The 15,450-nt window shown below is 47.5% G+C and overlaps 1 protein-coding gene across 1 annotated transcript in view; it reads right to left on the reverse strand.

Moving 5' to 3' along the window:
• The window catches only part of LOC144102364 (uncharacterized), a 65,611-nt gene that overhangs the window by 29,467 nt on the left and 20,694 nt on the right, over positions 1 to 15,450 (reverse strand). The window contains exons 3-6 of the mRNA XM_077635655.1: positions 15,164 to 15,341; positions 14,425 to 14,576; positions 11,642 to 11,897; positions 5,445 to 5,608 (exon numbers count right to left, since the gene is read on the reverse strand). Of these exons, the coding sequence (XP_077491781.1) occupies positions 5,445 to 5,608; positions 11,642 to 11,897; positions 14,425 to 14,576; positions 15,164 to 15,341 (750 nt within the window). The remainder of the gene's footprint in view (positions 1 to 5,444; positions 5,609 to 11,641; positions 11,898 to 14,424; positions 14,577 to 15,163; positions 15,342 to 15,450) is intronic.

Genomic DNA, 15,450 nt, shown 5'->3' on the forward strand with positions numbered 1-15,450 from the left:
AGCCAGCAGCTCAGCGAGCCAGCCGACGTCGCCAGGGAGAAGAGCTTGAGTTCGGGAAACTGCCGGACCGCTCCAGACAGCGGAAGGACATTGCTACGAGCACCGCAACCTCGCCGAGGATGTCGACACCGATCATACTACAGCAGCCGCGGGTGCCGCCAACTTTCAATGGATCCCAAGGCGAAGACCCTGAAGAATGGTTGGATCAATTTTAGCTCGTGGCGTCATTCAACAGTGGGATGATGCGGCAAAAATTGGACGTGTTCTTCTCACTGGATGGCTCCGCACGCACGCGGTACGAAAACTACGAGTCGTCCCTTACGACCTTACGACATGGGAGCTATTCAAGAGAGGACTATTGAAGGTATTCACCAGTGTCGTGAGGAAAGAAAGAGCCGAACGACGCCTTGAGTCTCGGATTCAGCTTCTGAACGAGCCCGTACGCGGTTACATGGAAGAAATGAAGCGCCGCTTTCTCCGTGCTGATCCCTACATGACTGAGGAAAGAAAGTTCAGTTTTTAATGCGTGGCGTCAAAGAACAACTATTTGTCAGCATCGTCCGCCAGCCGCCAAAAACTGTCGAGGAATTCATGCAAGAAGCCTGCACCACCCAGAAGGCCCTCGACGTCCGGGCTAGGCAGTACAACCGCCCTTCCTCTGTCTGTGCAATCCTTCCGGATACGACCATCACCACCAGCGACAACTTGCGGGAAGTTATTCGCGAAATAGTACGCGAGGAGCTACGCCGATTACTGCCATCCTCTGTAGAGCCGCAAGCAGCGACTCTCATGGATGTGGTACGGGAAGAAGTGCAACAGACACTTGGCACCCCGACGGCCAAAGAACCCCAGGCTACGTGCTACGCCGCTGCAGTAAGGACTGCTCAGCCCCAACTACAACCCCTACCTCCTATCCAGGAGGAGCAACTTGTTCCACAACGCCGCCTCCCAGCCCCCGCGCGCCCAGCCTACTAATGACGCTCAAGCCCCGGGAAATGCGACGCCTGGGGGACTTACGACAATCGACCGTTGTGGTTCCATTGCGATGAGGCCGGCCATATTCTTCGTAACTTCCCGTACCGACGTATCGGTATTCGTTGATTTGCCGTTGATGTGCCACGACCACGCTTCGGCCAACGTCCGCAAGAAATCGACGAGTACCTGCTTCGAGAGGAGTAGTCGCCGAACCATCTTTTGCCCTCACCATCGCCGTCAGCCTCGCCCTTTGCGTGGCCACGCCATAGCTATCCAGCCGTGTTACGAGGAGGATCTCCCAGCCCATGTAGGGGAAACTAAAGACAGCAACCTCTGAAGGTGAGGTTGCTCCCGAGCGAAACACCGAAGATCCTCCAACGACCATGCCGCATGAAGACGCCGCCCGCGACACGCCGACGCCGCATACGATGACAACCTCGACCACGACGCAAACCGCCTTCAAAACGACGCCGCTACCGAGAAAACCTTTGACGACACGTCCTACCCACGATTCCCATATCCGACGAAACCGTGACCCGACGCCCAGGACGACGTAGAACACAAGAGCCGGGACGTCCAACCTAGAAGCAGTTATCGACGGCCGGATAGTTACCGCTCTAGTCGACAGAGGAGCCGATTACTCGGTGATAAATGGAACATTCGCTGCACAGCTGAGGAAAGTAACGACCGCATGGGACGGTCCAAAAATTCGCACCTCAGGGGACCACCTAATTACGCCATCAGGACGATGCACAGCTCGAGTGACTGTCAAAGGCTATACCTATCCTCCAACTTTCGTTGTGCTACGGCAATGATCCCGCGAAGGGATCTTGGACATGAATTTCCTTGATGAGCATCAGGCGATCATCGACATGTGATCCAAGCTGATCACGCTTTCGACGGACGAGGCCATCCCTTCGATGAGAACTCTGGAAAATCCCTTTGCCCTGAGTGTCCTGGAGAAAGAAGTGAGCTTACTATCCCTTTCAAGCGTTTTTGTGACCGTAGGCGCCACGAAAGCCATTAACGCTAAAGCCATCGTCTAGGGGAACATGTAGTTTGCTTTTAGACCATGGAATCAGCATCGCAATAGGCATCGCACATTTCCGCAATGGCCAGGCCGAAGTATTGCTGACTAACTTCAGCGAAGAATACCGGCACATTACCAGAGGAACGATGATTGCTTTCTTCGACGAAATATGCGACGTACGAGACTCTTTCGCCCTCTCCGACCCCTCCGCAAAAGATCCGCATGACCAAGAGAACTCGCCCACTTTCGACATCAGCCCAGCCCTGCACCGGAACAGACAAGACCAGATCCGCAATCTGCTTCAAAGCTACAGTGAGTGTTTTTCGACATCGCCGAAGCTGCGACAAACGCCAATTGCCAAGCATCGCATTATAAAGGACCAACACGTCTGACCTCTCCGTCAAAGCCCCTACCGTGTGTCGCCGCGAGAACGACAAGCCATCCGGGATCAAGTGGAAGAAATGCTTCCCGACGACGTCATCCAGCCTTCAAACAGCCCATGGGCGGCACCGGTTGCTCTAGTGAGAAATAAAGACGGCGCACTTCGATTCTGCGTTGATTACCGCAGCTTGAACAACATAAGAACGAAGGACGTCTACTCTCTCCCCCGCACCGATGACACACTGGACCGGCTCTGGAACGCTAAGTATTTCTCATCGATGAACCTCAAGAGCGGTTACTGACAAATTGAGGCCGATGAAAGACATCGCGAGAAGGCCGCATTCATCACTCCAGATGGCCTCTTCGAGTTCAAGGTGATGTCATTTGGTCTGTGTTCCGCACCAGCTATGTTTCAGCGAGTAATTGATACAGTGCTGGCAGGCCTAAAGTGGAAAATTTGTCTGGTATATTTAGATGACGTTGTTGTCTTCGCCTCGAACTTAAAACCTCGAACCTCAAAAGACTTCGAACAGTACTAGACGCAATCAAGTCGTCTGGCCTAACCTTGAAAGCACAGAAATGCCACTTTGCTATGAAGAGTTGCTGTTTCTAGGCCATATCGTTAGCAAGGCGGGAGTACGCCCAGACCCACAGAAAAAAGCTGCTATTGAACAGTTTTCATCACCAGCCGATAAGAAAGCAGTGCGCAGATTCCTTGGACTCCGCGCATATTACCCACAATTTGTGAAAAACTTGTCGCGCATCGCCGAGCCCCTGACCCAACTGACGAACGCAGACGTGCCATTTGAATGGGAAGCACCGCAAGCAGAAGCCTTCAAAGAACTTCAGCGTCGTTTACAGTCCCCACCGATCCTCGCGCATTTTGATGAAGACGCCGATACGATCCGTTTCTTTTGCTGCTAGTCGCCTTATTTGTTTTAATGCATCGGGTCGATGCTTCTTTGAGAGGGGAGTAATGCTGGAAATCTTTGTATTGTTTCTTCATTCTTCAAAGCTTCCGGCACGCCGCTTTATCGCTTTGTTTGCGATGTAAGACGCGAAAAGATTTATCTCGATTCATCGCATCCAGGCAGAGCTGATCCACGTTTTTCCAGGATGTTCTAGTAGCTTTGAACGCTTTATCTTGAAAGTTCGCTATCAGCTTTAAATTGAGCATTGCCGACAGCGGCGAGCGATTCTGTTTGACGACCGGCGAGCACGCTTGTCGCTTCACTGCCGCCGAGTGATTCAGTCCACTGTGGGCGCAAGTCAGCCCAAATAAACAGTTGTGTTTAGACACCATTTTCTCAGCCTTTCTGCTCTCCGGACCGCAGACACCACTTCGTGACAATGTGCTCGTGCTGGTGCTACCGTCCTCGTTGCATGCATGTTCGAGACCAAACCTACAGGCCGGAAACACCGCTAATTTCAACTAGCTTTGCCTGAATAATGCGCTAATTGGTAAGCTTTGCTTCACTAATTTTTCCTCTCTCAGATGCGATCAGAAAACTGGCGATAACAGAACCTGCTCCTCCAGAAGCGCCAGACCTCCTATGCCTTCAACTGTCGATGAATTCTGCCTTACGAGCGCGTATTTTATTCATGTTTGAATGAACGTCGTTCAAATTACTTGCGCGGAACAAAATGCCGAAAATGAGTTTATCTCTGTTGTGTGTTAGAGTTTATCTCTGTTGTATGTACCCGCCGCGGTGCCTCAGTGGTTAGGGAGCTCGACTACTGATACGGAGTTCCCGGGTTCGAACCCGACCGCGGCGGCTGCGTTGTTATGGAGGAAAAACGCTAAGGAGCCCGTGTGCTGTGCGATGTCAGTGCACGTTAAAGATCCCCGGGTGGTCGAAATTGTTCCGGAGCCCTCCACTACGGCACCTCTTCTTCCTTTCTTCTTTCACTCCCTCCTTTATCCCTTCCCTTACGGCGCGGTTCAGGTGTCCAACGATACATGAGACAGATACTGCGCCATTTTCCTTTCCCCCAAAACCAATTATTACTGCTGTGTGTGATCTTTGCTGCTCTCATCATTACTATGGCGCTCACTAAAGGCTGCCCGGTAACCCTGGCCTATCTGTATCGGATATGGCTCATAATTTCAATGTATATAATGATAATACTATAGTGAAATTTCACTTATATGAACACTCATATGTTAGATAATCATTTCATCGTACACTCCTCATCAGGTCCTCATAAGAAGGTACATGACAATGAAAATGGTAGACATGCTCCTTTCAAGCGCAGCCATGAAGTGTACTGCAGTCATCAAAACGGAAAGAAAGAAAACATTGCCAGTCACAACCACCGCGCAGTTCGTGTCTTGGAACATTTGGCGGGAGGCAGGCGCTACAGTTGATTCAGTAAAGGGCATAGAAGAGGCATTTTTACTGCAGTTGGCGCAGTCGGACTGATATGTTGATGATGTTTTGTCGGATAAACTAAAGTCCGCAGAGAAGGTGGCCCAAATTCATAACTACGACACGATGTTCTTCCGATGCACGGATGTACGAATTTCTTGAAAATTACTTTTCGTCCGACTGGCCGAAGCTGCTGCCGAGAGCCAAGACCGTTCGGCCGTCGTCTAAATCGGTAGCCCCCTACATACCTTCTTTCTCTTGGACATTAAACGCTCTCCTATCCTAGCCTATTGAGGAAAGAAAATAGCGCATTAATTGTCTCACATTTCGGTGGCCATCCGAACCACGCCGTAAGTTAAGGGAGGAAGCTGGAAGTGAAAGAAAAACTGGGGGAGGGGGCGACCACCTGGGGATCTTTAACGTGCACTGACATCGCACAGCACACGGGCGCCTTTTGGGCTTCGCCTTTATCGAAGCGCGGCCGCCGCGTAATGTCACGATGTTGATTTTGTGTACTGCTCTAATTGGTTGGTATAGTGAGACCCTCGGACAGTGGCTTGTTGTCAAGAGCTGTTTTTGCGAAGGTTGCATCGAATTTATCAGAATTTCTTTTGTCTGTCACTCATCATACGCGACAATTGCTGTAAATTCAAGCATGTCTCGTGAGCGTTCATGTTCAGGGTTCTTACCTGTGAGGATGCCCTTGGCCACTATGGGCAGCTTCGTGGTGCGGCGCAGCCAGCTGATATCGCGCCACGAGCTCATAGGTGACAGGAGCGCCCCGACGAAGTACCGACTGGCAGGATTGAACGTGAACGGACAGGCCGGACACGCAACTTTCAGGTTTGCAAAGCTGCGCCATAAGAACAAAGGGGAGAGTTTATACGTTATCTGCCTAAGAGGAGCTCAAGGTTGGAAGCAATGATTCAAGGTTATGCTATAGTCAGTGGGACTTTTGAACATACACGTCATGAGCGGTGGATCAGTGCCGTTCTCGCATGTAGGTCATGCGACCAGGCGGACACATAATAAAAGGACAGCCATCATCGCCCATGCTCTAATCAAGTAAACGACGAAAAAAACTTTCAAGTCTAAACACGTACTTTTCTACCATGTGTACATTAGAAAGCGAGAATGCATGTTTTCCGGAATATTCTTCTTCGAATTTCTAAGTAGCGGTAATAAGGCAAGCTGGACCGTGGCGATCAATTAAACCTTCTATCTTGTGGGACACAGGTATCGCGTGTAATGTTTCCTTGATTTTGCTGGCTGAGCGATAGGTGAACAGCTATCAGCTTCCACTGTTGCTCTACGACATTTGAGGACGAAACACCGCTGCACCACCTCCGTCACAGCAACAGCAGTTTTGTTACCATAGGGAACTGAACCTAAGGTTTGGCTGCGCGCCGAAGGCCAGGCGGTGGTGTTGGGGGTGCAAACGTACAGACGGGATTAAGCTTACGTTGGCCTGTCGGTAATTCCTCTGCCTGGGGAACTGATTTAAATGATTGCGCCTCTGCCGCCGTTCTATAGGGCTGGTGTCCTCTAAAAATATCAAGAGTTATCCTGATACTGGTCGCCGCTCAGTTCTGGAGCCCTCAGAGTACACAGTGTGAGAGACGTGGTAAAAGGAAACGCTCACTCTCCTCAGATTTTCGAAAATCTCCTCACGCTCGGCATTACCACGTAGGCACGTTAAAACCAAATGGTTCACATCATTCACAACATCGCAGTGTACGCACCAAGGTGACGTGGCACGGTGCACCTTACGCATCCATACCGGCGTATAGGCGGAGTTGGTGCGCAGTCGATATAAGAGATTAGCTTTGTCGCGCAGTAAGCCTGGCACAACGAAAGTAGGAGCAGAGGTGGTCGAATTGCCGAAAAGTGTTGCACCACTAGCTGTCCAGCAAAGTTCTCCTTGAAACAGCCACTAAAGATGGATAAGATGACTTCTTGATCAACAAAGCCTGCCACCGCGTTACCAACGGCTCCAGCGAGGGATAATAGCCACTGGAGACAAACCGTAAATCCTTCCATCTGAACCTTGCTCAGCAAGCTTAGAGCCCTGAGGAAAAATGTGTCACCGATAGTCCGCTCGTGCAGGCGCTGTAGTGTAATCAGACGGAAGTACGACTCTCTGTGCTTTGCAGAAACACAGGCATTTAAGCTGCCCTGCAAAGGCTAATGATTCTGCTGAAGTTTACAAAACTCCTTTCCTCCCCTAGCGGTGGAATTCTGAGGTGTTGGTCGGGACACGACGGCACCAAAGGGTTTGACTGGCCGTGTTCGAGTGCTGCACCCGCGTTCGCTGACCGCGTCCAGCTCGCGGCTGTTGCTCCTATTTCGTCGCGGGCACGGCGGGCCTTGGAGCGGCGCCTTGCTTCCCTAGAGCCACGGAAGCGTCTTGGCTGTGTCGTTGGCTTTCCTCACGGTTTTCCGTTTATGGAGGTTTAACGTCCCAAAGCGACTCAGGTTATGAGGGATGCCGTAGTGAAGGGCTCCGTAAATGTCGGCAACCTGGGGTTCTTTAACGAGCTCTGAAATCGCACAGTACACGGGCCTCTAGCATTTCGCCTACATCGAAATTCGACCGCCGCCGCCGGGATCGAAGCCCCGTCTTTCGGGTCAGCAGCCGAGCGCCTTAACCACTGAGCCACCGCGGCGGCGTCGGCTTTCTTCAAATGATGCATTATCTTACAGGTGTGCATTGTCAACAGAAATCTACGCAGGTGAAGTATCGATACAGTATCTGGTCTGCTGGAGTGATTAGAAAATAATATTGCCCCGGAGTGGCGGCTGCAATCTGGAGAGCGGAAAGACGCCGACAATGGCGTCTAAATAAAACTCTTTACTTAGGCTGACTTGCGCCCACAGTGGACTGAATCACTAGGCGGCGGCGTAGCAGCAAACGTGCTCGGCAGTCGTCGAACAGAATGCCCGCCGCTTATCGGTTGCATGCAAAGCTAAAGCATTCTGGAACAACGTGGAAGCGGCTGCGCCTCGATTCGATCAATCGAGATTAATCTGGTCTTGCATCACAAAGAAAACGATAAAGCAGCTTTGAAGAATGAACAAACAAAAACTACAAAGATTTCCGACATTACTCCCCTCTGAGACAAGCACCGACCCGATGCTGTAAAACATAAGGCGACTAGAAACAAAAGGGATTGAGCGTAGTATGGAAACTCAGCGTCCTTAATTTTTTAGCGCGCATAATACGCACTTTCGGCGGACGACATCGACAACTTCTGGTCGTTCTTCGACCTTGTAAAGAAGAAAAAATAAAAATGGAATGAATTTTTTTTGCTCACTGTGCTTTATGCTCCACAGGCAGTTTGGATTGGCGTTGTATTCAATTAAAAATGCAAAGCAGCGATTACTCTGTAGTATGTGCGTGATTCACGTGATCCATAATAAAGTTTGAAGGCTACCACCTCTTGGCAAGTGAAACCAGAACAGGCGTGAGAAAAAATTCAGATTTAATTTATTGAGTGGTCATAGGTGAACACCACATGACGATCCAAATAAACTAACGTCCCAGGGCTTATGGCTTATTGGGGTTTAATGTCCCGAAGCCACTCAGGCTATGAGGGACGCCGTAGTGAAGGGGTCCAGAAATTTTGACCACCTGGGGTTCTTTAACTTGCACTGACATCGAACTGTATACGGACCTCTAGAATTTCCCCTCCAATAGAATTTTAACGTCTTACGTGTCAATACAAAGAACACACACAACCAATGATTCGGTGTCTGTACACTTTTAAAGCTTTTCTTTTATACTTCAGCGAGTATCTGGTCACATTTTTGACCTATTTATTAAAGGAGTACGGACTACTGAAGCCATTGGTAGACTAAAACCGATAGAATTCCCAGAGGAGACGTGATGAGTAGGAAAATTTTATATTTATCTGAAAATCATGTTTTTCTCGCACAAATATTTTGGACTACCGCCAATATCCACACATGCTTCCTATAGTTTAATAGTCTCGCCAAACATCCAAGAAACGCAGATGTTATAGTGCTTATTTCAATCTGCTTCGAGTTACTGCAGTTGATATAGTTCTGATATATTGTACTATTTTAAAGCAACCAACTTATTTATCGAGAATCAGCACCGATTCCTACATAACAGGTTGCGCCAATTGAAAGTGTGGTACTTTATGCCTGAACTTAGTTATTCTCTCAACATGTCGATTTCCCCCGAAACAAATTTCATGGATTTTTTTTAGGGTTTCAGTTGTGTTGCTCACTAACATATGCTAATAATGTGCACAAAGTGAGCGTGCGGTGAGAATTCCAATAAATAGTGAGTTCGAATTGCCAACCGTATTTCCATACGGCGCCCTTCATAGCCTTAATCGCTTTGGGACGTAAAATCCATAAACAAAACCAAACACCAGTTCATGTAATATCAGCTGTCCTGCAGGGTGAAGTACCAGAAGCCTTGCTTTTTGAAAATGAAATGAACTACATACCGTCAAACATCCATTCATCTTTGAGCTTCTAGAGCGAAAGCTCTACCCCTCCCGTACAGAGCTGAAGGTCATGTGGCCCTGAAATTTGACCTTGAAACCAGGAGGAGCGGAAGCTTCGCTCTGACGTCATGCAACATGACTCACCACGCCTCGCCACAGCTGTAAGCGTTGAGCGGAAGGCGCTCGCTGGCCTTGCTACTATCGAATCACGTGACTAACTGCGCCTCGCCACAGCTGCGTATGCGGGGCCGACCGCACTCTCGCAACTGTCGGAAATCGCGTGACGCGCCGTTCGCAATATAAAAGCGTGTAACGTGTGCTTGGCTTCACACAAAGCCATGGATGAGCAACATGCCGGAACTAGTGCGTCGATGTTGTATCGTCGACGTCGAGCGCAATCTTACTATATTTACCATATGGAGAGGCGTCAGATTGCACAACCGTGCTTAACAGAGCTTTCGCTAGTCTTACTTGATTCAGATTTGTTGGAGCACAGTTAATTTTTTTTCACAGAAGGGTGCGCAATTTACCAGCAGATTTCAGTCGGCGGGATCTACAGAAACTTCAGGGCGCGTTGCATGAACTCAAACGATGGTGGTAATGCTGAGAAATAAATTTCACATGAGATAAACTTAATTTACAATAGTGCAAGGTCCAGCATGACACCGTGAGAGAAGTGCTGAACGAGCAGTAACGTAATGAAACCTCTGTCTGTATATATTTTATGTGTGCATTTTTCAATTTCTAAACTAACGTTCAATGCTTATACAGAAGATAAATATAGGCAGTCATTTAAACATTTGGTCTCCTGGGATGACTTTCAAGAAAAAAATATTCTGATCATAAACAAGGTAGTTATTCGTGAAGTTTTATTTATTAAATGATGGCGTCAAGAAGCAGCGGGTAGAGAGCACATGCGCTCTCGTTACGACGCTATTTGAAAATGTACAACGCATCTGCACGGTTCCGTCAGGTCGAAATGAACTTGAAGCGAAAGGAGTTGAAAAATATTGTGCAGCAGCAAAATACCAAAAGGTGAATTGAACAGCTATTTTTCTTTAGAACAAATTTGCTTTTGTGTACAGGAATGAATAGATATTGCAGATCAGCGTGACATTTTCAAACGGTTCTTTCATAGATATAATTGCGCACATTCTACGAACCGAATGACATCCGTTCCTACGAACCGAATGACATCCGTCTTCCTTTGTTCTTTCACTCCCTCCGTTATCCCTTCCCTTACGGCGCGGTTCAGGTGTCCAACGATCTATGAGACAGATACTGCGCCATTTCCTTTCCCCAAAAAACCAATTAATATTATTATTATTATAATTAATATTATTATTATTGTTATTATTTTTATTAATATTATTATATGACATCCGTCTATAATCCTTTCCTTCCTCATGCACATTTCATAAAAATTTCAATTTTGTTCATTGAGTGCGCCCAGATGGTGATCCAGAGCAAGAGAAAAAACTTCAGTACTTGCAGAAAATATAAGAGGCGTAAATGTTTTAAAAAAAATCAAAATTTTATGGAAAAGATACTGTGTGCCCAAGGAAAAAATTTTGCTTATACTGTAGAATTGAGTATAATCAGAAGAGAAATACAGCGTAGCGGCTAACTGTTTTAGCAAGCTATTGTCACGGGATGTAAAAATCTTATGCGTTTTTTGTTCTCTTATTTTACGAGTTCACCGCTTTAGAATTCAATAGCCGCGGTAGCGCAGTGCTTATGGTGCTCGGCCGCGGACACGATAGGCGAGAGTTCGATCCCGGCCGCGGCGGTCGCATTTCGATGGATTCGAGGATTCTAAATGTTAAAGGCCTGTGTACTTTGCATGTCAGTGCAAGTTGAAGAACCTCAAAAGGTAGAAATTATCCGGTGTCTTCCAGTACGGCATCGTTCATAGCCTGAATGGCTTTGAGACGTTATACTTCATAATCTTGAAGTTCAAAAGTCAAGCCATAAAGCTCATTGCGTTTCAAAGTTTTCCTTTCCGCGAGGATTCAACATATGACTATATGCATGTAAAATATAATACACATTGGGAATTCGGTACACAAAAAGACTGCCTTCATATAGGCACACTGATTTTCGTTTACCAGGGGTTTTTTCTCTGTTTTATTTATTTGGAGGTACAGCTGCAAAACAATTTCTATAACGTGAGCAAGGAAAAGCTTGCTATCGTATTAAGTTTTCAGAATATTCACTACATTCTCTGTTAAGCGTGACTCAGGTGTGTATCTTTATAATTCGTTTGGACCTCCTTGCACATCTTGTAATGGATTTCCGAGATTTTATTCGTGAACCTTCTTCTGTCTTCACTGTAGCGCTTCAAAAATTCAATAAAAAATCAATAAATTTCTTCCCTGCAAACAACTTTTCTGTAGCTGTCTACTTACCTGCGGCCCTCAGGTAGGCGCAACCCGTTCTTAGCGAGCGGGATTGCCTGCCCAGTGAACGGCGAGTCCACGGTGACGACGATGGCAGAGAAGTTATTTCGTTCCGCCCGTTTTACCAGCGACTTCGTGAGGAACCGGTTGCGGAAGATATACACTTGCTGCCATAGCAGGGCATCCGGAACTCTGGCTCTAATGTCTTCGAGGGACGCAGTGCTCATCGCACTCAGGATCATCACCGTGCCGGCGTCCCGTGCGGCTGCAGGGCGAGAAATGAAGGTGCTTTCAGAGAACCCTTTGAAGGAGAAGTTGGCGCATTTTAAATTCAGGATGTGTACACAGTAAAGATGAATGGCGCAATGGAACAAACACAAGAAGACACTGAGGCATAAAGAGCACTCCTTCTGTCTCTGTGTCTTCCTGTGTGTGTTCCTTTGCGCCATTCAACTTTATGATGAACAAGCTAGCCCAACAGCAAGTACTTCTGTGTTCATAGGTCGTCAAAAGTTCTGAGTCCTCATTATCTGCGTTAGAGTCACATATGAATTCATATGTGTCCCATATGAATTGATATCGGACACATGGGTGTTCCATATGGAGACCGATATTACTTCTTATGGGGCACAGGGGAGCAAGTGCAGTTGATATGGGAGGTGATATGTGGGCGTGCGGGCATATGTGCCTATATGCTGATATTAACCCTGATTAGGGTAACATGAATTTTCTTATTATGATGAAGCTCTACAAGACCTGGATATCTATATGTAAACAATGAGTCCCCCTGCCACCATCGCGCGTGCACCAGCCTGTGGTTCATTCTATGGTTTCTTGTGTGTTTGCTTTCTCCGAATGCTTAGCCGGAAGTGTATTCTTGACGCTGCTCCTCCGCTGGCCGCATACGAAGCTAAATGACGCACTATGCCAGGAATTTATTACCCAGATAGCTGTGTGCAGCTAGAATTACGTGCGTTTTGAGAGTACAACATGAAAGAGTACAACATTGAAATTATGACTTTCTATTATGGTTCTACCCAAACCGGTGCTTATAAAGATACAGGGCATCAGTGACACCTGCTGATAGCCGGCAAAAATATTCAGCACATTTGGAAGGCAAGCAGCTATAGCTACCACTGCAATTTGCTCACTTGATAAAAAAATCTACAAAGAGCGAAAATGCGTTTTTGCCGCAGACGTGAGAAAATAATGCGCTTTTTCCAGCGACCGACGTGGCTTTAGTGCTCATAGGACTGCTAAGCCTGTGGAAGAGCCGTGTGACAGATCGCCACGCAGTGCTGCCACGTTCATCGAAGTCTCTCTTCAGGGAGCAGTGTGATATGGTGCGGGGGGTAAAGGCTGCGCAGGATCGACCTCCTGCCTGGCCCCCTTACCCTGATGCATGCGTGTGTCTCCCGGAATTTTTATGCGCGGGAAAAGTAAGAGCTGCATGCTGGCGTGATTGTTTATGACGGGTTGCGGGATGCGATCTGGTTAAGTAGGACTTGAAGCCATGTGGGGGCTGTACTTCCGTGCAATGAAAACAAAGATCGACGTAGCTTAGTGGTTAGAGTGCGCAGCTGAGAATGTTAAGGTGACTAGTTAAGGTGACCAGATTTTGGCACGCTTGTTTTCTCGTTCTTCTTTTGCATTCTTCTTTATGACAAGTGTATCCACGAGTTAACACGTAAATTGGAATCGTATTTCCATAGCTCCCACATTTTCAAAAATCCGCACCCCATATAAACCGTATTTCTCATTTGGTCCATATTGCCCATATGACCCATATCGCCCATATAACCCGTATGGCCCTTATCAACCATATCCAATAACACCCTATGCATATGGGGTGCTTTATATAGGACGGGGCCCGAGTAAAAGCTGCCCATTGACAGCTTGACAAAGCCATGGACCCTTTATTACATTGGGTATAGCACAGGAGGTGAAGAAGCATGGCTTTTACAATGACAAAAAAAGAAAAAAGGAACTCAAGTCAGCATAAAATAGCCCTTCAATGAGAAACACAGCAACAAAGAAGTAAAAACCTTTACCACATCATGTTACCGATAATCTTTTGAATCAAATGACAGGTGAAAAAACAGAAAACTCAAAACCACTAACACTGTCTCAAGAAATTATGCTCCCAAAGCAAACACAAATAGAAAGCAAGCGAAAAGAGCAAGAAAGGTTATGTGTGCGAGAGAATCAGTTGTGTTAAAGTTTTGTATGAGATATTCTCTAGATTAATACTTTGTTCTTGTTGCTCATTAAATTTTTCTGTCAGCCTATTTTCTAACCGAGGTAGGAATTTGCAGAGCGAGACGTTTTTATTTCCCAATAAATTCTGATTTCTTTTTGCTTATGTCAGAGCTCGTTTTTTTCTTCAGCTAGTGTTGAAGAAAAGACGTGTGATTAGACAATTCATGATTAATAGCTCGACACAGGCGATAAAGAAAGATTTCTGGTATCGCAATTATTGTACACAATGGGAAAAGCTCTGCAGTGTAGTAAGAATGCGGGAGGCATTCAAGCAGACGCAGAACATCTCCGGAAATTTTCACCACCTGGGGTTCTTTAACGGGCACTGACACCGCACAGCACACGGGCCTCAGGAATTTCGCCTCCATCGAAACTCGACCGCCGTGGCCGGCATCGAACCCGCGTCTTTCGGGTCTGCAGCCGAGCGCCATAACCACTCAACCATCGAGGTGGCAGTAGCGACGGTAGCGTCCGCACGAAATTATCAAACACTGAGGGCAGACGTGCAAACTCAATTCAATGTTCAAGCATACCTTGCGCAGTTCCAAACTCTCCAATTGGATCCGCTATCATGTGGGCGGCTGATGGGGAGAACCCGACTGGAAAAGATATCTTCCTTCCCAACACTGTGGTGGCGGTGTTAATTTTTGACACGTCTACGAGGGCACGGGGCCGGAAGCGGAGCCTGCGAAGATAGTGAAAATAAAAGCGTGACGAGAAAGAATTTCACGATAGCGGGGCCGAGGCTCCGGCCGCGTATTAAAAGCTCAGGAGAGGTAAAAGGTGCTAAAAATGAATGCACGGTAAATGACCGACACAAGCATGATGCTCTCTTTAGACTGATTGTAGCGCCCCCCCCAGCGCGCGCGCGCGCGCGCGCACACACACACACACACACACACACACACACACACACACACACACACACACACACACACACACACACACACACACACACACACACACACACACACACACACACACACACACACACACACACACACACACACACACACACACACACACACACACACACACACACACACACACACACACACACACACACACACACACACACACACACACACACACACACACACACACACACACACACACACACACACACACACACTCTCTCTCTCTTTCTCTCTCTGCTGAAAAGTGCTGTTTTTACGCTGCTCAAAATTGGTGAGACTCTGCCAGCTTATCCAAACTAATCGCAAAAATATTTTTTTACCACAGGTAAGATTTGAAGTTTCCAAAGACGGTTACCTCTTGAAAGCCTTTATGTTTTCTTTCAGAGTTTGTTCCTGGTCTGCGCCACTGGCGATATAGCTCCTTGTGGCGTTGTCCAAGAATTCCTCGCCCAAGCGCTGTATGTCTCCTATCGTGACCACGAGGTTGCCGCGATCACCATTCGATGCAACCCCTTGGGCTCGAACGAAGCTCACTGCAATCAGTGCGGACACGTTGAACCCTGTCAGCTTGCATTGGCGTGCTTCATAAACTTGTTGTTCCAGAAAGCGTTAATCGTAGAATGTTTGTGCATAGCTCCAGTC

Source organism: Amblyomma americanum, chromosome 8, assembly GCF_052857255.1.
Source record: "Amblyomma americanum isolate KBUSLIRL-KWMA chromosome 8, ASM5285725v1, whole genome shotgun sequence".
In the NCBI taxonomy this organism is placed as follows: Eukaryota; Metazoa; Arthropoda; class Arachnida; order Ixodida; family Ixodidae; genus Amblyomma; species Amblyomma americanum.